Source organism: Athene noctua, chromosome 17, assembly GCF_965140245.1.
Source record: "Athene noctua chromosome 17, bAthNoc1.hap1.1, whole genome shotgun sequence".
Taxonomy (NCBI): Eukaryota; Metazoa; Chordata; class Aves; order Strigiformes; family Strigidae; genus Athene; species Athene noctua.
In genome coordinates, this window is record NC_134053.1 from 7,292,934 (window position 1) to 7,314,813 (window position 21,880).

At 46.6% G+C, this 21,880-nt stretch overlaps 2 protein-coding genes across 16 annotated transcripts in view; both read left to right on the top strand.

The window, feature by feature from the left end:
• EP400 (E1A binding protein p400) overlaps positions 1 to 2,549 on the top strand; it is a 51,609-nt gene extending 49,060 nt beyond the window's left edge. For all 9 annotated transcript variants that reach the window (XM_074920862.1, XM_074920864.1, XM_074920866.1 and 6 more), the window contains one exon: positions 1,346 to 2,549. In XM_074920862.1, coding sequence (XP_074776963.1) covers positions 1,346 to 1,618 — 273 coding nt within the window. In that variant the 3' untranslated portion in view covers positions 1,619 to 2,549. The remainder of the gene's footprint in view (positions 1 to 1,345) is intronic.
• A 1,507-nt stretch (positions 2,550 to 4,056) lies between these two features.
• NOC4L (nucleolar complex associated 4 homolog) lies at positions 4,057 to 14,488 on the top strand. Of its 7 annotated transcripts, none has more exons than XM_074921422.1 (15): positions 4,066 to 4,177; positions 4,290 to 4,425; positions 4,557 to 4,663; positions 4,942 to 5,049; positions 5,576 to 5,725; positions 6,353 to 6,452; positions 6,736 to 6,770; positions 6,862 to 6,912; positions 7,446 to 7,557; positions 8,178 to 8,238; positions 8,784 to 8,894; positions 10,151 to 10,314; positions 11,074 to 11,156; positions 12,085 to 12,198; positions 12,516 to 14,488. In XM_074921422.1, the coding sequence occupies exons 1-15, from the start codon at positions 4,082 to 4,084 to the stop codon at positions 12,630 to 12,632; spliced, it is 1,545 nt and encodes a 514-aa protein (XP_074777523.1). In that variant the 5' UTR covers positions 4,066 to 4,081; the 3' UTR covers positions 12,633 to 14,488. The 7 variants fall into 7 exon arrangements, with proteins under 7 accessions (XP_074777522.1, XP_074777523.1, XP_074777524.1 ...); XM_074921423.1 differs by having other exon boundaries at positions 4,302 to 4,425; XM_074921425.1 differs by having other exon boundaries at positions 4,305 to 4,425.
• Positions 14,489 to 21,880: the final 7,392 nt, after the last annotated feature.

Genomic DNA, 21,880 nt, shown 5'->3' on the forward strand with positions numbered 1-21,880 from the left:
GCAAGAGAAGGTCAGACAGTTTGTTCTTTCCTCCCCTAACTACCAGGCAGTTTATTTACACCGTTTAGAACAGTGTAATTCAGACCATTAGCAGTAGGTATAACTTATGCTGTTGATTGGCAGGAATGATTTAACTTTGGGTGGTGGATGAAGTTATTGCCTTCAGTGCACAAAAATCTGAGCCCAGCAGCTCTTAATCTGTCACAGTTTATAGTGCAGTGTTTTAGTGCAGTATAAAATCTGTGACTGTTTATTTAAAATGATGATAAAGTGGTGTAAGCTGACTGATAACCACCTCAGATGTGAATGCTTCAAGGGCAAGGTAGGCAGCAGGGAGTAGAAACCTCATCAGTCAACACAAGTTGAGTCATCCTCTGTAGTCAGCAAGAGCTCCTAGGTAATTTTTCAAGGGACATTAAAAACCAGATTTTCAAGTCATTGATGTTGGCATAACTCTGGGACTGTTGAAGTTCATGGTAAAAAGACAAACAACTCCTCTCCCACACACACCAGTGACATCAGTGGCAGTAGGATTAGGCCATGCTAAGTATTTTTGAAACTGAGGCCTTACGTGTGTGGCATTCTTTTTACCTGCATTTGTAGTGCTTCCCAATGGATTCCTCTTGTATTGGTCAAGAGTTAACTTCCCCCTGGAGAAGCCCTTGCAGCTTCATTTGGCTTCTGCTTCTGACAAAGGCAGCTGAAGCTGCTCAGTTTTCATTACCTTGTCCTCTGAACAAGGAGACCTTGAATTTTTTTTCTCCCTTGCTCAGGGTAGAGCTATGAAAATTAGATTTCTGGATAGAGTTCAAACTCTTCTACCCTGAATTGGCAATATAGATTGGTAGCTGGTGTCTGAAGGGGCAATGTCAGAGACAGGTAGGAAGCCTCAGTGGCTGTATTTATTGTCACAGTATGGGTGCAGAGTGGGCATTTTCCCTTCCTTGATCCTCCATCTATCCCGCTGTTCTGTTCCCTGTATTTGTAGTACAGGAATTTTCCTCTTTATCCAGTGGGGTATTTTTTTTATCTTCCATCCATGTTCTGTAAAGGATCTGGGGGAATATTTTGTAGTTTGCACTGCAGAGATCTGAGTTACAGGCAGCTTGGCTCTTAGTTCTAGTTTATAAGGCTCTAGCAAATGTGACAGAACGTTGTTTCTGAGTGAAACCACAGAGCCTGTGTTTCCAGAATCACTCCCGACCTTCCTACTTGGTCTGAGTTGCTTGTCAGTCAAGAGAGCAAATGCCTATATAAGTAAGATGCTTCCTGTAAAGTGGATAATGAATGCTTAGTTTAATGCCAGACTATTCTTTTGTAATTGCCTTGTCATGCTAATGTCTAGGTACAAGCTCAACCCCAAACTGTGACACTTTCTCAGACAACAGCAGGTCAACAGCAGGTTCAGGTGATTCCTGCAACAACTGCTACTGCTCAGGTCGTCCAGCAGAAACTGATACAACAGCAAGTCGTGACGACAGCATCTCCCCAGATTCAGGCTCCAGGTGTACAGAATCCCACCCAGACACCAGCAACATCTGAAGCCCAGAATCAGCAAGCAAAAGTACAAATGAGGACACCTACTGTCAGATTAAAGGCACCCACTAAACCAAGTTGAACTAACAATTAAAATGCAATAACAGGGAAACACAGCATTTCTTGTTTGCTAAGCCAAGTGAGAAGCTACTCCAAACATCCAAATAAAGACAAACCACCTCTATTTGGGATTTTTAGCAGAAGGTTTTTTGCTGGTGAACATTTAAACATGGAAACTCTCTCATATAACTTCAGCATATTAGCAACTGTACAAGATGCATTCTGCCAGTGTTCTCTGTGCTCATTCAAACCAGATAAAGAAAACGTTACTTACATTTAAATTCTGCCCAGCTTCACAGAAGCAAAATGGTAATATGCCATAAATATCAGTAAAATTCATCTATGTTAGCATACTACAAACTGCCCGTGGGAATATGCAGTTCTTTGCTATAGTTTGGATGTTCACTCAATATCTGTGGTGAAGCCATTCAAAGAACCCGGTGTGGCTAATATAGCAAAGTATTTTCCATCTGTAGCAAAACTGCGTGTTGTTCTCGCTTGAGGTAAATACCTCTGGAAGATCTAACATATTTGAAGTGCTCCCTGCAAAGTTTAGCCAATAAATGTGAAAACCTGTAAGTATATGTAATTAAAAAGGAAAAAAAAAGTTTCATTCTCCATTTTTGTAAGCCTTTTAAAATGTTTGTTAGTAGTTTTGTGTACAGTTTACTGAATCACCCAACCTGTGTGCTCGTTCTCATATTTCACTTTAAGATAATAGATATTTTAGGCATGAACTGAGTAAATACTGTGTTGATAGTAAATGTGTATTAAAGTGTAGCCCATTTTTTTTGTAAAAGAGTTGTTCAGTGGATACAGCTAAACAAATGACCCGTAGCTGTTTCTCATGGGACTTCCATCAAGGAAAATCTCCAACTGATAAAATTTAATCTCTCAGTTTCATTCTGCTCTTGCAACATGTTTAAATGTTCAGTACTTTCTACTCAGCTTTCAGCTCGGGGGGGTGGGGGGCTGGGGGAAGGGGAAAATAGTGAAATTAAATCTAAGACTTAATTCTTCAACTGTGTAAAGAATAAGATCTAACTTTTGTACTATTCTTTTACTAAAGCTAATGATGAATGTATCTTCAGGTGGGTATTTTGGATGTGAATAGAGCGTGGCCTCTTCCTCCAAATCAGTTTGCCTTATTGTTACGAAGAAAAAAAAAAAAAAAAAACACAAAAAAAAAAAAGCGTGAAAAGCTGCATAGAACTGTGGGGGTTTTCTTTCAGAAAATGAAAAACAGACTGTTCGCAAACAGCACTGAGTGAGGAGTTGAAAAGCTCTTGGTAGCTTGAATGGATTTGTTTTACTTTGGCCATAAAACTGCATGACATGTAAAATTCAGACAAAATTACAACATTCCTTTTCTGAGACGGTTTTAAAATTATTTTTCCATTCTGTGATCTTTTTACACTTTTAGAAGGGGAGCCTGTTTAAAGGCAAGGGAAGTGTATCTTTTGTTCTTACCTCTGTATGTACACACCTATTGGTACCTAGCAATCCCGGATGGCTTAAACAAGAAAGAATACCCAGTCAGCTCCTCTGTTTTAAGTAGGATAGGTACAGCTCGTTCTGTGAAGTTCATGAATGTAAACACTGGGTCAGGCAGTGTTCTTGATTTTTTTTTAAAATTTTTTTTTTTATACCTCTTTTCTCCTGCATCCCCTTTTTCTTGGACCTTCAGGTCTGCAACTACGGGGGGTGTTGTTGGATTTTTTTAAGCTGTTTGTGCATGCAGTAGTATCCCCCTGACCCTGCTGAACCACTGGTTCATGCCATTACCTAAACTTCCTTACTAGCCGTGAAGCTGGTATTGTTGGCAGCAGAATAGTTTAAAACGCAAAGCAAATGCAATGGTAATGGATAACTGACACTGTGTACAGTATAGTGTTGCTCATCCAAAAAATATTGCTTAGTTTTACTTTTAAATGTTTACTTTTAAATGTTTAGCTCTTACTATGTGCATGAAAGTGGGGGCGGGGGGGGGAACCACTTCCAGCAGCGGGAAAGCTGTTGACTGCATCGTTGTGCTGGTCTGATTTGGTGTCTAAAGAGGCAATTGTTTCTTGTTTAGGTCAGTTAATGAAGATAAAAATCACTTTTTTTTTTCTTGATCTTATTTTTTTCCTTTCGATGTGTCTTTCTCCCGGGAGTGTGTTAGGAAGTCAACCTGTAAATAACCGATGAACGTGAAGCATTTGTACTTGATCCAGTAGGGTTATAAGGAATAGTGATGTATCCTACCTGAAGGTGTAATAAAGTGTACATTTTGATAACGCCACCGTGCCCTGCCTTCTGTAACGCGCCTGCGGGGGGCGGGGGCGGCCGCCCCACGCCGGGGGGACTCGGGCAGTTTATCCCCGGAGATGCGGTTTTCGGGCTGGCGGCCGGGACCGGGCGGCGGGTCCCGAGCCCCGGCCCCGCCTGCGGGCGGAGCGGCCGCCGGCTCCTCCTCCCCCTCGCCCGCCCTTCCGCCGGCAGCATGGCGCGGGCCGCCGCGCTCGCCTCCTGCCTGGAGGCCGTGCTGGGCAGCCGCCGCAATGCCAACCGCGTCTTCGAGATCCTGGAGCCGCTGCTGGTGCGGGCGGGGGCCGGGCCGGGCGGCCTGCGGGGCGGCGCGGGGCGCTGAGGGCCGCGGCGGGCCCCGGGGCCGCTCCGCCTCCCCCCCTCAGGGCCGCGCTCTTCCCCAGGGCCGCGAGCAGGAGGAGGAGGAGGAGGAGGATGTGCTCTGCGCCGCCCGGGCCTGCAGCCGGCTCTTCGGGGCGCTGCTGGAGCGGAGGGAGCTGTTCGTGGGCCGCCTGCCCGCCGAGGAGGCCGCTCTCGCCGGTGAGTCCAGAGCTGGGGGGCCCCTGCGGCGCCCGCCCGGGAGAGGCCCGGCCCTGAGCCTGGGTCGCGGCTCCCTGGGCTCGTCCCGGCCGGGCTGAGCTTCCGAGCCCTGTCTGTGTTCCACCCCCCAGACAAGTGCGGCGCGGAGGAGAAATACAAGATGTGGATGAGGCACCGCTACAACGACTGCGTGCGGGGCTTGGCGGGGCTGATGGGACACGGCGCCTTCCAGGTCAAGGTGGGCGCCGAGCCTGGTGCAGAGACACGAGTTCACGCGGGGTCCCCTGCGCTGCAGAGCAGTTATCGCTCCGTGTTTCAGTGCGGGAGGGCAGGCGGTGCCGTGAGACATGGCTGGTGCGCTGGCTCACCCTGCTCACCAGCCTGCCAGTCGGGGACACGCAGCTTTCTCAGTGAAGAACATCTTAGTTCATTCTGCCTCCTTCAGAAGTCTCCTTTGGGTCTGAGCCCAGGTGTCCTTGTTGAGGTGGGGCGTTTTGTGTTGTTTTTTTTTAAAAGGAACTGTCACTCTGCACCCTCATGAAGTTTGTGGAGCTGGAGGCACGGTATCCGTTGATCAAAGTAGAGTGGAAGGGGAGTTTAACTTTCCCTCGTGAACTTCTTAAGGTAAGCTGCAGAACTGAAAAGTGCCCCTGTCGGTCACCCGGTGGCACACGCGGCCTCGTGCTCACCTTCTCCAGGATTAACATTTCAAGCTGGGAAGCTGTCCGTGCGGAGGAAGCGGGGGGGTCTAGGGAGGGCACCCCTGGAGCTGCTGTCCCTGGGGAGGTGACGCCTGCGGCTGTGGGAGCAGTTGCCTTGCACAGGTTTGAGCTGGGTTCCTGAGAGTTTATCAGGTACCAGTTCTGGGGGGGTTTTTTTGGAGCCCCTGGTCTCACTTGCCAGGGCATTGCCCCAGTTCAGCCACCGTGTCATTTCTGAATGACGTTGTCTTTGATAGAAGGGGCCTGTCCTAGAGGTCAGGAGGGCTTGTCAAAATGGCTTGTGAAGGTTGCTCTGGGGCAAGCAGCGCACAGAGGTGGGGCTGCCTGTCAGAATGACAGGAGGGTGCCCTCGACCATCACAGCTCGCAGTCTGCTCCAGTACTGTAACACACTTGACTTGTCGCTTTCCTTCACAAACGTGTTGTTAGGTAGTTGTGGATGGCTTACTGCCCTTAAACGAGGACGCTTCACTCCTGATCTCTCGCTTTCAAGAATACATGGAGTATGATGACATTCGGTACTTTGTGATAAAGGCAGTGACCGAGAGTATTGGACAAGTCATGCAGAAGACAAAAGAGGTAACAAATTATTACTGTTGAGGTGGGTCTGGATAAACTGCTCTGAAACATGTATCTTGTGGATGAAGCAGGGAGGGACTAGTGGTATATGGAAAGACTCTGGCAGCAGGAGAAATGAGTGTGCTCATTTGAAGGCGTTGATTTTTTTTTTTTTAATCTTTTTTTTCTTGCTCACAATATATGCCAGTTACACTAAGACTATCTTTAGTCTGAAGTTGGAAGTAATTCAAGACACGTGTACTCTTACTCTTTCAAAACCTGGTCTGGGCTCTAGCTTCTGTTTTACACAAATCTCTGCAGCTTGGGTAGCACACACACAACTCTTAATTCTGTTCTCTCTCTGGTGCAGAAGAAGAGTCTGTTTTCTTTAATTGGATACACCAGTTCTGTTAAACCAGAATTAGTTCAGAGACAGGTTTTGTGTTAGGCAAACAAGTAATACTGAAGGACAAGGCAGCAGTAGTGAAGGTACCAGTATGTAGTTCAGCCATCAGCATTTTTCCTTTCCTTTTTCTTTCCTAAATACATTCAGTGCTTGAGAAGTAGGGCCATATTGAAGTCCAGTATCTTGCCATCTGTTGTGGAACTCGCTTCATGTTTAATAATGTGCTTTTTTTTTCTTCTCAGAGGCCGCTGCCATTTTACCAGCAGAATGTGTTTTCCCTCATTTCGCCCATTAACATGCCAAACAAAGAGTGTGACATGGTCAAATTTATGGTGAAGCAAGGTTAGTAAGCTCCACGTGATGAACCGTGTATGAAAATGAAAATCAGATTTAAGATTTTTAACATGTAAAGACTCTATTAAATGTCTGCTTCTCTGATCACAGTGATTCTAAACGGTATGACAAAATCCACATTCCTCAGTCTACAGTGAGGTCTGTCATGGCCTTGTGTCAAGACAAAGACTGCAGGCCAAATTTTTAAGATATCACAGAACTGAGTAAAAATGGGTTATCTTGATTTTTTAAACATCCATTCTAAGTTCAATATCTGTTTTCCTTTTCTTAGATAATTGGGAGGAACTGAAAGTGTCAAAGCTGCAGGTAACTGTTCATTTGGTGCTTCAGAGTTAAAATTTTATCTGCTTAAAATACATCAGTATGTTTAACTCAGTGCTTGTGATTCTGTTTTAAGGCACACAAACAGGCGTTTGAAAAAATGTGGCTCAGTTTTCTGAAGCACAAGGTGAGTGCTACTTCTGCTGCTGATCTGCTTTGCTCTCTTATTGCCAGTTGTTAGAGGCTGTGGCTCCTTGCATGGAGCTCCTGGCAGGACCCCGCTGTGCTTTTGGTGTCAGGTGAGATCAGCCCAGTCACTATTTCTGCTGGGTTGTCCTCCTGCCAAGAAACCTGACCTCATGTGGTCTGCTTCTCCTTACTCTCAGCCTTTTTTTCCTGCCTTAAACAAGTCTGTAAGAAATGATCTGCAGCATGACAACCTCTGTTCACAAGTTGAAGGTTCCCAAGCCCTTTTGCTGGTGACTTTCCCCTCTGAGCTGCGATGACGCTTGTAGTTGTGAGCACCTGCTTGTTTGAATGAAGTTCATTGTCAGATGTCACTTGAAAACTCTCCCATGTAGCAACTGTTCCTCTAAGCTGTTCTGTATTGTCCGGGCACATTCCCTTTTGCTTGTGCACTGCCTTTTTGAGCCATGGGTTGCTGTTGCTTTGAGTTCTCCCTGCAGTGACTGTTCCACTGTATTGTTTTGTCCTTCACAGCTACCCACAGGCCTTTACAAAAAAGTTCTTGTCATTCTGCATGACTGCATCCTGCCTTACATGAACGAGCCCACTCTCATGATAGACTTCTTGACAGTGGCCTATGGCATAGGTGAGCGAAAACTGGCTTTTTCTTCTTTGAGGCTCTGCAGCATGGTACATACGGACTTGGAAGGGCTGCTGGATGCAATGCCACAGCCTGGGTGATGAAATAGATACACTTTTGCCTGGGATGAAGCTAAGGAACTAGCGTGAACTCTGTTGTCCGCAAAAGAGGTTTTTGCCTGTGTTTGTCATGCTGTTGCTCCTTGTATATAAGGAAGATCACAAGTAAGGCTTTGGGAAGGATAGAATATTGGAGTGATTTCTTTCAAATACAGAGTTCAGCTAGCAGTGCTGATACCTGGCCTGCATCTGGACATGGGATGTGCAGATTTCCTACAGGAAGATCCTTTCTCAGGGGACTTCTGCCTCCCCTGTGTGGCTCTCTCAGGGGATTAGAGCAGCGTGTTTGCATGCCTCAGTCCTTCAGAGCCTGTTCTTCTAAACTACAGCTTAATCTTTGTAACTAACTTAAGAGCCTCTGGATGGTTTTAGATGAAATTGTGTTACCTCGCAGCCATCATGCTGGCTCTAATTTCAGTTTTGTGTTCCTTGTGGGAAAGTTTTATAATAGATACAAGTTGAAGCTGATATTTATTATTGTGTTGATACCTGCCTACTTTCTTACAGGTGGAGCAATCAGTCTTCTAGCCTTAAATGGATTATTTATTCTGATTCATCAGCATAATCTGTAAGTAAAAAGAGCATCTTGTTTAAAGGAACATGGGGTTTTGCATTTATATCTTTATAGAAAGGAACTGAAATGGATTCTACACAACTTCAGGCTTTAAAATTCCCCCATGAAAAAGCCAGACGCTGCACAAGAGGCTCAGCTGTTTGGATGCTGAGCTCTCTTGATAGTCTGACCTTTTTTTCAGCTGAGCCTAAATATCCTCTTCTCCAGACTGTGGTTGTTCACTGCTTGAAAATCAATTTCCATTGATCCGATTACATAGTGAAGCCGTAGTCTTTGGTGTGCCTTTCACTGGATCTTGTGCCATTTGCAGTCAATGGACATAGCTTCACATCCTGAAAATGGCTGGGCACTGCAAGAGCCATAAATTCACCTTACGGCTCGTTTTCAAGCGGTGGCTGTGGAGAGAAGCCTAAGAAAGCTAAACAGAGCACAGCAGTGGTCTGGGGTAGTCTATAATGAAAGCACAAAACCATTTAGACACAGTGCAGTTCCACTGTACATCACTAATGGATGTTGTCTTTTTCCTTTTTTTATCACAGGGAATATCCTGACTTTTACAAAAAGCTGTACAGTCTTTTAGACCCTTCTATATATCATGTGAAGTACCGAGCCCGCTTTTTCCATTTGGTTGATCTGTTTTTGTCTTCATCGTAAGTAGCACATTTATTACGTATGTAACCATATTTTCCTCTTGCTTTTCTGTTGGCCAGAGACTGTTCTTGAACAGTCCCCCATGTCTGGCTAGAATGTATTCAGTGTGCCTACTGGATTAGATTCATTTTTACTGAGAAAACTGAATCCAAGAATGTTGTTGTAGTGTTGTGTAAATTTTTCATGTGCTATTTTTGTAGATTTGTTACACAGCCATCTAGTTTCAGAAAGTAAAAATGCAGTTAGTCATCCAAGTTTGATTTGCAAGTGATTATGGATGTATTTTGATCTGTATTCCAGTTTGGCTGAAAATGATGATTTTTCTGTCTGTCTTTATGAATATGGAAAAGTAGCATTTGCAGGCTTTTTATAGATCATAAAGCTGTGGATAAATTGATGACCTTTTGCAGACATATAACATTGAAATATGAAGTGTTTGACAACCTGTCTTGATGTTAATTCATTGTACACAGGGAAGAAACTAGATAAGCAGCTGGTCATATAGTTGCCATCGTATGTTATAAAATAAACCATGAGTAATGCTTTACTCAGTTCAGCAACAGGCACTTCAAATCAAACCCCTGGTATTCCTGTTGTGCTGTGGAGAGAGCAGCAAGGTCTGACAGGTGATGTCCTGTGGGGTGGCTCTGCTGAGCCTCGCGGGTGTAGTGAGCCCTAGGGCTGAAGGCTGGGTGGCTGAAAATGGTCACCTTTTATCCTGGCTCTTGAAGAAAGTGCCTAGATGAGCGGATTGCTGTTAGAAATTTACATTTTACTATAAAAAAACTCAACAAACTATCCTGCACATTTACAGCAACTTGATGTTCCCACTAAGAGCTGTGGTGCTTGCTTTAATCCTGGAGGTATTACATAAATTTTAACACCATGACCTGTGTATTAATTAAACCCACAAAACAATATTAGAAGAATATGATTAAGGTTGCCTGGCCAAGCACTCAGAAGTTTATAGAAGTTTATTCAGTCCTTGTGAAGGACCATGTACAAGAGCTGTGTTTGGTGAGAGCCTGGAGAGGTGCCATGCACCTGGATTGACTCAGTGCTTTGAGATTATTCATGCATTGAATGGAAATGCCCCCAGATTTGTTCCAGAGAGTGCAGAAGACCCTATATTACAGCTTGAAATGAGGATTCTGACAGCTTCTCTTTAACCTGTCATGCTGTTTGGATTGGTGAGGCGGCTGGCTCACTTGGTAGGACTTTTACACGCTGGTTTCTCCTGTCTCCTTCCCAACAGCCACTTGCCAGCGTACCTGGTGGCAGCGTTCATCAAGCGCCTCTCCCGACTGGCCCTGACTGCTCCTCCCGAGGCTCTGCTCATGGTCCTTCCCTTCATCTGCAATCTCTTCCGGAGGCACCCTGCCTGCAACGTGCTGGTGCACAGACCTAATGGGCCAGAAGGTGAGGGGGAAGGTGGGCAGGGGAGGTTTGTGTTCCGCCTTTAGACAACGTAGAGAGCAAGATTGCTGTGAAGGAGGAGGGGAGATCCTGGTCCTTGTTCTGAGGTTTAGAAGGATCCCTCTGTCCTGTGAGTTTGTGGAAAGCCAGCAGATTGCTCGTGCGAGTTCTCTACCTGCATTGCTCCTCTCAGACCTTGGGCACCTCAGTTGGCTCCCCTGCTCCTGTGATTCTCCGGGTGAAGGTTGCTTTGCGCCTGGCACACTGACCCAGGCTACTTCCAAGTGCTTAAAGACTGGGGGAGCTGTACCAGACACTGAGCTTGTCTTGTTCATCTCAAGACTGTAAAGAAAAGAGAAGCCAAATGCAGAAACCAGAGAACTGCTCAATTTCTGTCTGTAGTATTCCTGTGTGGGTGGCCCCACCAGGGCCTCAGCAGTCTCCTGAGTTTTTACTTCATCTCTCTGATTTAACAGACCAGTGTTGAACATCAGTAGTGACTGTTCAAAGTTGCCTGAGATGCCTTTTGCTTCAGACTATTCCAGTTCCTTGTGTCCTACCTCCTGTGCTCTTTAAAAGTAGTATGGTTCTGTAGTGCCAGCAGTTTCTCTTGGGTCATGCTGGGATGTGTCAGCTTGTTCCTGGACCCTAAATGTCTTGGAAAGGAGAAACTCTGGCTGCAGCACTCCTGTGGGTCTGTCTTCCATTTGGGGTTATGTATGTCACACAGGAGGTATTAACTCTGTATCTCTGTTTCCTTAGATATGTCAGAAGATCCATATATTATGGAGGAGGAGGACCCGTCCAAAAGCAGGGCTTTGGAGAGCTGTCTCTGGGAGATTCAGGTATGTCAGCTAAAAAGGAACATCTGCATCTGATACGGGCTTCTTTCACCCTTGCTGCTTCCTTGACACATGTTGGCAGTGGGCAGTCCCACTTACGAGAACCTGCTGACATACGCCTTGCAAATGGGATGAGTTTCTGGCTGATCTTTTCCTCTGCATCCTTTTCTATCCTAACGTAAGAGGCAGAGGATTCCATGCTCTGGAGAAATCATACATGATAATTAGGTGACTCGTTAGCATACATCTGACCGTGCACCTGAAAAGTGTGCAGTTAACAGCTAAAGCAGGCTAAATAGCTGCAAACGTATGAGGCTTTTTATTTGCTTTGGAGGGGAGAGAGGAACTTGCTGAGCACTGATGGAAATGAATTGGGTACAGCTAGGTCATCCTGTAGAAATGGGTTTAAAAATGCTAGAGAAGGTTGTCATGTTCCCCTTTCACCTGGATCGTTTGTAGGATAGAGTATGGAGGTGGAAATTGGTTAAGCTACTCCTAATGGTTCTAAAACTTCAATGCCAGGATTATCACTGTCCATTTAAATGCTACAAGGGTTTTGTGTAAGGGGCTGAAGCAGCAACAAGAATGTTGTGCGGGAGCAGGAAGCCCACAGAGCAGGAGCTCGGGTGCACTATGAGGGCTATGGGAGGTAGCAGAACGGGGTTATGCATTGTAGGTATGGCCTGTGGAGGAGTCTGTCCTGAGCTGGATGTGAACCAGGTGAGAGGGGCCTTTGACATGTTTGAAGGATGGCTGAAATCAGGATTTCTTGAAGCTCTGTAGTAGCACAGTACAACAAACTGCCTTTGCCAGAATGTGATCCTCACTGAAGATCTGACCAGCAAAGGGGCAGATACCTGTGTGGGAATCCAGCTGGGTGTGTGTTACCCTGTATCTACTAGACCATTTCCTGTTTTTCTTGCTTTTGCAGTCTCTACAAAACCACTATCACCCAGATGTGGCCAAGGCAGCTGCTGTCCTGAACCAGTCACTGTCTGAAATAGAGGATGACATATCAGGGCTCCTGGAGCTCTCTGCTTACGAGGTAGCGTTGCTGTGCCTTTGTGAATGATTGGAACCAGAGGGAAGGAGACTGGTTCCTGGATACAATAGCCATGTCTTGTTCATCAGCCTTGCTGCTGGGGAGGGAGCTAAACTGACTTTTTATTACCCAGAGCCAGGGAAAGACAGGAAAATGTCTGCTAAACAGCAGAGTATGAGGTAGCAGTGGTGACAGGGCTGGCTTTTATATAAAAGGTTTATTTGCTGGATCTTTTAAGAAGTTAGAGTGAGCAGTGGTATCCCCTAGGGTGAAGAACTTGTACTGAGTTTTGCTAATATCTTCTATTTTTTTCTTTGTAGCTTTTTGATAAAGAAGTAAAGAAAAAGGCTATTGATGTGCCCCTGGAGTTTGAGCAAGTACGAGGTTTGTTTGGGAAGAAAAATGATATTTTTGCAGAGCACTTCACTTTAGATTGATGTGGTCTCTTACAAACACATCTGCACAACTGCCTGATCTTAGGGACATGCACAAAGCTCACCTGTTGTGCTTGGCAATCCTGCCTTCGAATTATCTCCATGTGATGAGAGCTGGACTGCAGCCTTCTTCAGTGACCTCTGCTACTACCCATGGATGGACTCTCCTTTGTTTCTCATGTTTGCATATTGCCGCTTGATATTTGGGAGGGATTTTTCCTCAGAGCAAGGTTTTCCGGACTTGTTCATTGCGGAGATTCCAGCCCTTTCCTCCAAAGCTGCGGGTGCTGGCTGGGTTCTTTGACTGCATCGACAGACCATCTCGCTGCCATTCGATGGGACTGGGGGGAATTGTGGTCTCTGACTACTGCTCTTACTTTTCAGATGTGTTACTTTTGTACTAGAGCTGGCAACCTCTTTGTAGCAAGTGACTTTAGTAGATGGCTGTAAACACCTGATGATAGTCTATTTTTTTATATATACTTTTAAACTTACGTCTTGAGGGATGTTTAGCTTCCTATGTACTTGTCTTAACACTCCCACATTCGAGGTGGGAGCTCTGGTTTGTCAAAACCAACTCCTAGAGGATGCTCAGTAATTCCATCTGTGAAGTGTTGCTGATGTTCTTCATGTACATCCATCTCATGCTGCAAGGTTGCTTCATTAAAAATGCTCACAAGTGTTGGAAATGAGCATAATCCTGGTGACGGCTGTAGCTAGGGTGGCCAACTGATGTGCAGTGGGAGGCATGTCTAATCCTTGATTTTTGCTTCAGAATAAGTGGCTTGATGTAGTTTTGCTTGCAGCCTGCAAGTATTGTAGGAGCTCTGGCCAGTGTGTATCCAGGTCCTGAGGAAATTTTAACCAGTCCACTGATACTAGGTGGTTTTCTTAATTTGGATTTTTCATATAGTTCCAGAAGTCATGCAGAAATTCCTTCTGATAGGGGTTTGGGTTTGGTTCCCCCCTCCCAAGGTTTCAAGTTTGAGAAACTCCTTATTAAGAGGGCAGATAAATTCAGAACTTTTTTTTTTGGTAATCATTTTCAACAGCTTAATGTTACCTCATTAGACTTTAACTCTGCTTGTATATTTTGAAATTGTATTTTGTGGAGGAGAAAAATACAGTCAAAGTGGAGGCCAAGAAGTATAATTTCTGGCAGACAAGTCTAAGTCAAGGAAGACTGCAGCTATCTTGGAGACACTTTAAGTGTTAGGTTTTCTTTATCCACTTTTCTTCATGCTTTCCAAACAGTGGACATGTCCTCAGAGTATAGAGGTCTACCTCCTTTTTTTCCTGATGCTTTTGAATTCAGGTGGGTGGTTTTTCAGGATTTTTTTTTTTCCTTTTTTTTTTAAAAAGAAGTCTCTGTTGTTTTCTGGTGGAAAAGCAGTCCTATCTCCTTCCTGGCCAGTCTGCTTTTGTTTTTTTTTCTCTTGATTTCTGGTATCTGTGGTAGGAAGGCAGAATGGCTGAGATGATAACTTACAACTTGAGAGACCTCAGTTCAGGTTCACCCAGGCCTTCTATTTCAGCTCTAAAATGTACCTCCCTGTGTCATATGGACATTGTATGTATGTGTTTGGTAAACATTTTGAAGTGCTCTGATTGCTATAGTAATGAGGACCACATAGTTGCCTTTGAAAGAAATATCATCTTTCAGATGAAATGAATATATTGAATATTGAAATGAATGAATTTATATATTGAATACCTTTCTCTGCATCTTTTTGTTTTACTCAGGTTGGCCCAGTTACTCTGTCTGAAATTACTGATGGGTAATGTCATTCATATCTTTCGTAATGGTGACAGGAGTGTTAGGATTCTTTTTTAACGCACAAATATTAAACCATTTGGTGTTGAAAATGAGGGAGTGTGGCCGGGTTCCTATACATGGACGGAGGGTAAGCAGTGTCTTTCTGTCAACAAGGCGTGTGAAGGGCTGCATGAGCCTTGTGCCTCTGCTGTCCCGGGCTCCCCTGGCACCAGGCAGGGACACCCCACGGTGGGCAGTTGGAGTTGGTGGGCAGTAGTGGAACGTAGCAGCTGCTGCCTTTGGGGCAGAGCCTTCTGTCCCTGGGACCAAACAGCTACAGAGTAAAATACTGTCCATACACACGGAAAAGGAATGCTCCTGGAAACGGGGCGTTTGCTTTTTCCGAGGAGGAAGACTGCAAAGGGCACCAGCATCTTCAGTGTTTCACCAGCTGGGGATCCTAATTCTGCAATTCGTGGTGACTTGATTGGAGCAAGATCCAATTTATTTTGTCAAGTGCTTTCCCAGTGCCCTGTGTGCTGACCGTTGCAGCTCCCACTGACGCCGAGACGGTGGCTGACACGGTGTTTTCAGGTCTCTTGGCATATTTCAGTGCTGAGCTGGAAATGCTGTTAGCACTTCACTTAAAGTATGTGCAGCTGACCTGGTGTGACTTAATTATTTTGTGGTGATGCCTAGCAGTCCCAGGCACAGCCCCACCATTCTTGGTGCAGACAAGACAAGCCGCAGACAGCTCAGAGGAGCTTACAGCTTAAAGCCTGGGTGCACTTTAGTCTCTTCCAGTGACTTCACCCCCCCATCTCTGATGCTGCACTTGCCTAAGCAGCGTTCTTAAACCAGCTCTTAGGTGAAGATAGCTTCAAGCCTCTGCCTGTCCTTGGGAAAACATTCCACCTGGTCTTTCATCAAGCTTTTATCTTTAAACTTTCACCCCCCTCCCCTCAATAGGAGGCATCAGGAAAAATCAGCAGTTATAAATATTAAAAGTTTCATCTGCACTGAGTGAACAACCCTTATCAGGCTGCACACCCGCTGCTGCTCCTGCTCTACAGGTCTCCACAGACTGCAGATTACAGATGCTTTAATCATAGTGTGTATTAACTGGAAGGCCAGATTGAAGTACCAGGCAGAGAGCGCATAAGTCACTCCTGTTATTATTTGATTTTTATCAGATGTGGGGAGGGGGGAAAGGGCTGTTCTGGGGTTTTTTGTTGTTGTTGGGTTATTTCAGTGAGCATAAAAGATAGTTTTATGAAAACACTGACATAGTTCCCCAGCCTCCCCACCTGTCAGTGCCTCATTCCCCCACCAGAGGATAGTGATAAGGTCTCTGTGTATTGCGGTGGACTGCCCTTCGTTTATTTTCCCGAGCTTTCATTTATTTAAAGGCCATTCAGAGTCATCCCAGCCTGAAGGTAAAAGATAGAGCTGCTCATCAAGAGTACGATGAGATTTATCTTGTGAGTGAAAGGTCCAGGTGACCATGGTGTTTCTGTTAATCAGCTTAGATTCTTACTTTTAAGATACTCATTGGGGGATAGAGGGAAGTGTAGATTTACATCCATAAATAGATGGAGAAGTACAAATGCCAGCTGGAGGCCTGGGGCAGGCTTGCCCCAAGTGAAGGGATCTCCAGGGCAGTCGGTGGGACATAAGTACACTTGGTTGAAGGCTGGTAGTGGTCCTCCAAGAAATTAGGCTTATGTGTGTAAAATAACTCACTTTTCACACCACACATTCAAGTATCTTGAGGGAGTATTAGGAACTGCCTGACACATGTCCTCTGCCTGTTGTCTTAACCACTTGGGAGTCCACCTCTGCTCTTCTGGATTGTGTGTAAGCTCCTCTCAGTGTACAGGAGCTGGACACTTGAGTGACTTGATAAATCCTGACTTCGCTCCAAAGGGGCCAGATCCACAGGCTCCCAAGTGCTTAAAAAAACAGTAAGAAATGTTTAGCCCTGCTGATCAGCTGCTATTATAATTAGGGTGGTTTCCCAGGCCAGAGACAGTGAAAGCTGCTGTGCAGCTGTAAGCCCTGTGTTTTCCACAATGTAGTTTTGAAAAACAAATGAGCTCTTGGGTAATTTACAGCCCTGCTCAGGCAAAGAGGGCTACAGGATCTCAGTTCGACTGACACCAGCCATCTCCAGCACTATCATAATCAATATTCATTAGCTGAAGTCTATTGGCCTTTGAGATTTAGTGCTGTTAATAAGCCAAGAGTCTATCTTAGTGGAGTTTATGAAGGAACTTTCAGGTCTGTTAATAAAAAGAACTGCTTTTCTGCAGTTTCTTAGCCCTGTCCCTGGGCCATGCTTGCATCTCTAAAAAGAGAGAACTGGAGCATGTGGGTAGAGCCAAAAGAGATAAAACCAGATGGAAACTTCTCTCCAGAGCTGGTGAAAGACACCTGTAGCTGTGTTAGTGTATGGCCAGCTTCAGAGAGAACTGTCTTGGTCTCCCGTAATTTTCTAAGCTCCCATCCTGCATGCACATGAGAGGTGCAAAATTTGAGCTGTTTGGGAACATCACCCACTCAGCAGCAAGCCTGAGCTCTCTGGCTGCTCTGCCTGGGTACCTGGAGCACTGTCAGTCAGGTGTAAGCACCCTACTGGAAACCGGGGAGCTCACCCTGTGTTCTATAGCTGGAGAGTATCTGCCAGCAATGACTACTAGTTCCTCATGGGCTGTAGTGCCAACCTTCCTCTTCCTGAGAAAGAAACCACAACCAGGATGCTCTAGTTGATGGGGCACGCACAGAGGATGTGAGTGTCAACTCCATCCTAATGGAGCTAAAACCTGCAGACTCCATGGCCTGCTGGTATTCCCATTTTGTTGATAAATGAACTGAGCAAACCTTATCAAAATGAGCAGACTGCAGTCCTGCTAATACAGCTCCAGTTGTGCTAAAGATAATTGATGCTTTAATAATGCTACACATTATCCAGATTGTGGCTGGAGTGCTTGTGTGAGGAGCAGCATCAATCGCAGGTAGTTGTATTTAACTTTTATCAAATATTCAGGTGGGTGGCAAGGTGCGTTCTTGTGCTGCTCTCAGGGAAAGAGTGTTGGGCTCCAAGATACAGAATAAATGAATCATCACACCCCTACACACTGCCTACAGCAGTTTCCTGCAGATGGGGAGAGTGAGATTTTACATTTTAGTTATCTCAGCAGGAGACAGGAGATACCATGTGCTGTGCTACTGGAAACAGAGGCTTGATGACCAAGAACTGCAGTTCCCACATGGAAGGCCTTCAGCCTCACGTGCTGGTGAAGAGATGGGTGTCTGCTGGGTGGGCTGCTCTGCCCAGGTAAGGTCTTCCCACAGCCTGGGCAGTGGCTCCTGAAGCGAGTAAGCCTTGAGAAAAGCTGTAGGTGAAACTTGCTGCTGTGTCACACAGGTAGACTTATGGGGGGAGGCAGTAAGTGAGGTCCCACCACTGTGCCAGCCCTGGGGGCTGTGGGCAGGCAGCAGCGATGTCTGCACTGATGATGTCTGCACTGATAGTCGCTGCTGCTCATTACCCAGCGTGTGCCACAGGGCTGAGGAGCCCAGCAGAGCGGCTCCAATTAACTGTGTGCTTGGCCAACACGCAGTGATCTAGTCTGAAACGTGCCTGGAGGGTGTCTGACCTCTCAGCAGCCTCCTGCTCTCCATGGGATGGCTCCCAGCCTCACTGTAGCCAAAGGGAGCTGGAACAGATTCACTTTGCATCCTGTCCTCGGGCCTGGCTTCCCGTGCTCAGTGAGTCATGTCTAGAGCTATAGCATGTGGCTCCTTCCAGAGACAGTCCCCTCTGTGAAGCTTTTCCTTGGTAAGATGACTCCTGAAGCATCCTGCCTGGCTGAAATGTTTCCTCTCAACCATGTCTGCCCGAGGGCTCGGTTTCTTGAAGGTATTTGTTAAATGAACTCCTGTTATATTTAAGGAGCTGAGTATAAATATTGATGGGAGCTTTTATTCTCTTTCAGCTTATCAAGAGATATATGGCCTGATTTACTTCAAACTTTCTCTTCATACTCGGCAGCAGAGATTGTTTTCCCAGCAAAAGCCCTCCCTGATCTCTGTGCTGAAGGGTAGGAGGCTGGAGCCCCCCTGTTTTCCTTCTGGGGGCTGTTGCTGTCACTGACAACTTTTGCCCAGGGGTTTTGGTCCTGGTAGTCTGAGCTGCTGCTGTGGAGCCTGCCAGGCTGTGTCCCATGGGCCAGCGAAGCTGGGAGCTGCCCTGCGTGCTCCTCTGCAGCACCCAGGCCCTGGGGAGCAGCTTGGCAGGGGGGTGGCTCTCCCGGCTGCCCTCCCACAGGCTCATCCCTTTGTTTGGAGGGAAATGCCGCCCTGGGTGTTCTGTACCGGGTTGGGCAGCAAGCAATTGCTATTCGGGAGTTTCATCCACTGCCGGTTGCTTATCGCCTTGTTACGAGACTGTGGAAAATCTTCTGCTTTTAGAAGCTGGCAGTGTGCACTATCATGGAGAAAAAACAGATTAAAAGAACTCGGGTTTGAAACGAAAAGACGGGGATCAGGAAGAAAAGTGGAGTCTGTTTGTAACGTCAGTTTAGTGTCCCACCATTTCAATGCAGAGAGGGGTGAGCTCGTTTGGTCTCAGAGGATGTGTGAAGAGGGATGGGCAGCCTGGCTCTTTGGAAACTTGCTGGGGTAGGGTGACCCTGCTGTGTTACTTGTCCTAGAGCAAAGCTGAAGCCAGCATGAAGTGAGGAGGGGTGAGAGAGCTGTGGGGAGAAGTAAGTTCAGGCACTGTCAGGTTATCAGGTCACACGCTCAGAAGTGACCCAGGAGTGGCCACAGCGGCCTTTCCCATCCGGGTCCCCCCGAGATCCGAGCACCCCGATCCCGCTCTGCAGGGCTGGCTGCTGGGCTGGAGCTCAGCCTCGAAAAGGGTGGAAGAAACAGTGGCAGTTGCTCTCCCGGTCTCTGCTCTTGGGGCGATGGGTAAAACCAGAGCCTTGCTGAGGACCGGGGCGATAGCTGCAGCGGTCCGTATTGCAGCCAGGACAGTCCCGGGCGCGGCAGAATGGGGATGGTGGAGGAAAAGCGGGGACTCGGCTGCGGTGAGGGCACAGGGCGATGGAGAAAGTGAGGCCTGCGTGGTCAGGGCACCCAGATCTGACCCAGAGCTGCCAGGGGGCTTTGCCTGCTCCTCCCTGCCCTGGGGGGGGCAGAGCCGGGCCAGTGAATCGGGACTGGTGGCCACTAGAGGACGGTGCAGACCGGGCCAGGCGGCTCTGCTCGGTGTGGCTGTAGGAAAGGTAGGACACAGCCCCTTTGCTGCGAGATTAAACCGAAGCCTCTAGATTCCTGCAGCTCCCTTGGGAATGCCAATATCAAAATGCCCACCCGGGCTGGACTGTGTGTCACCGCGTAGGAGAGCAAATCCCCCAGGAATCCGGGGAGTCGGGGGGTTTGTGGGACCTGTGGTGGGCCTGCCCCTGCCTAAGGAGCTACCTCGCCACGATCCCGCCGGGCTGTGGGGAGGGATGGCTCGAAAGGTGCCGAAGAGCGAGGAGGGAGAAATAAAACTCGGAGTGCCAGCCTGCGTTTTGATTGCAGGGAGGTACATGGGGGTGGCCCGGGCCAGCGTCCTCCCTTTCTCTTGCTAAGGTTGGCTCATGGGTGTCTCTGTAGGGGAAGGAGATCATCGCACTTCGAATGAACGGTGCCAGTTTTTCCTCCCAGCATTGCACTTACAGGCTGTGATAAAGTGGACTCCAACCCTCCTTCGGTCTGGGTGACTTGTGTGGGGTGACTTGTGTGTCACCAGTTGCGATGACTGAGCCCCTGCCAGTGAACGCTTTGCTTTGCTGATGCTTCATTGCTCTGCTGCCTGAACAGCTTTCTCCTGGTTCTTCCCAAAGGAGCCACCTGTGGCATTTAATCCTTAAGCTTTAAAGCATGTCCTAAAGATTTTCAGTCCCAATTTAGGAAAACATTCTCATTCAGGATAGCATTTAAATATATGTTTTAAATGTCTTAGCAGATGAGATGTACATTTGTGCTTTAGAACACTTGACTCTCTTTAATGCTCCCCTGCATTCCTTACTGAGGAACCCACCAGAGGACATCCGAACAAAATACCAACAGGACAAGGAGTGCAGCCCCAAGTGCCAGGCTTGCTCTGAGGTCCCTTCAACCTAAGCAGCAACTCCATCCCCAAAAACCTTATGGCAAGACCAAGCACTCGGTGTGATCATGCAGGAAAGCTGCAGGAGAGGCTCTGCCTGCTGGCTGGGAGGGTGCGACCCACCAGTTCTTCTGTCCCCAGAGCTGCCCCTGGGGACAGGGCTGGTTTTGGTGTGCTGAGACCCTGCCTACATGCTCAGCTCTGTAACATAACCATACGGGGTATGGTTCATCTCCCACAATGTTAATCTTGTTTCTTTAGTGAACGTCACGTTCTCATGACAATCAGCAGGACTTACTGGCAGCAGCCAAAGAGTCCCAGCCTTACTTCACTGTTATGGAGAAAACAAGGGGAGAGGGATCCTCTGGTGTGGGTTTGTTCTTCCTGAACAAGTACTTTACCTCAGCAAATGTGTAAGAGTATGTAAAAATCATGCTAGTGCCTGATACTCAGCCCTGGGCTCAGAGAAGATAGTCTCATGGTCTCTTCCAGCTTTCAATCTGATGGTGGGTGAGCGATGCTCATACAGATAATGAGGAGAGGGGAGCATCCAATTAAAAACTCATCCCAGCCACCCAGTAGGAACTACCCCTTTATCACTCTATAATGCATCATAAAGACTCACTTGATGGTTTTCTACTCCAGATAGCAAAACAGAGCTGGATCCTGTTTCTGTTTTAGCTGTTTCTAACACTATTCATCATTGCTATATCTAAACATGATCTTACTTTGATAATAGGACTCCAAGCAGTAATAAAATAAAGTGAGATTAAAATAACTACATAATAAAATTCCAGATTAAGCTGAAACTATGGTAAATCTTTCAGAGTTATAGAAAGGTAATAGCCAAACTGCATGGACTCTGTATTTCCTTGAACGGCTGTGGTAAAATGTGTTGATCCACATTATAGCTTTATGTCTGTTTCTGTATAATAACCGTAACTACAGTTCAGCTGCAGTTTGGCACTTAGAAAGATCTCCTTTGAATTTATAACTTGTTTCATGTCTTTTGTTTGGCTTTTATAATCTCCAAATGGTAAGAAAAAAAATACTTTTCTTGTGTGATAATAGGTGATGGGTATTGACTCAGCGTAGGCGCTGCTAAGAAAATGGGAAGGACAGATCCCTTCTCCCCTCCTAGGACTTCTTTGGTGTTCTCGATTCAGCATGGAACCCCCTGCAAGTCCTGATTTAAGACTGTAGTTGTAAAGAAGAGAGAAGTGCCGAGGGTAACAGTGTGTTTTGTGAGCAGCCAGGATGGCCAGTGCCAAAGGCCTGGGCTGCTCGCCTCCCCTTTGCCTCATCTCCCACACTTGGAGCTGCATATCA

Excerpts from the sequence above, each read along its gene's own strand:
- NOC4L (XM_074921421.1), top strand. The coding sequence starts at position 4,140 with ATGCCAACCGCGTCTTCGAGATCCTGGAGCCGCTGCTGGTGCGGGCGG. Across the intron at positions 4,426-4,556 it reads CGAGGAGGCCGCTCTCGCCG|ACAAGTGCGGCGCGGAGGAG; the intron begins GTGAGTCCAGAG and ends TCCACCCCCCAG. Across the intron at positions 11,157-12,084 it reads GCTGTCTCTGGGAGATTCAG|TCTCTACAAAACCACTATCA; the intron begins GTATGTCAGCTA and ends TTGCTTTTGCAG.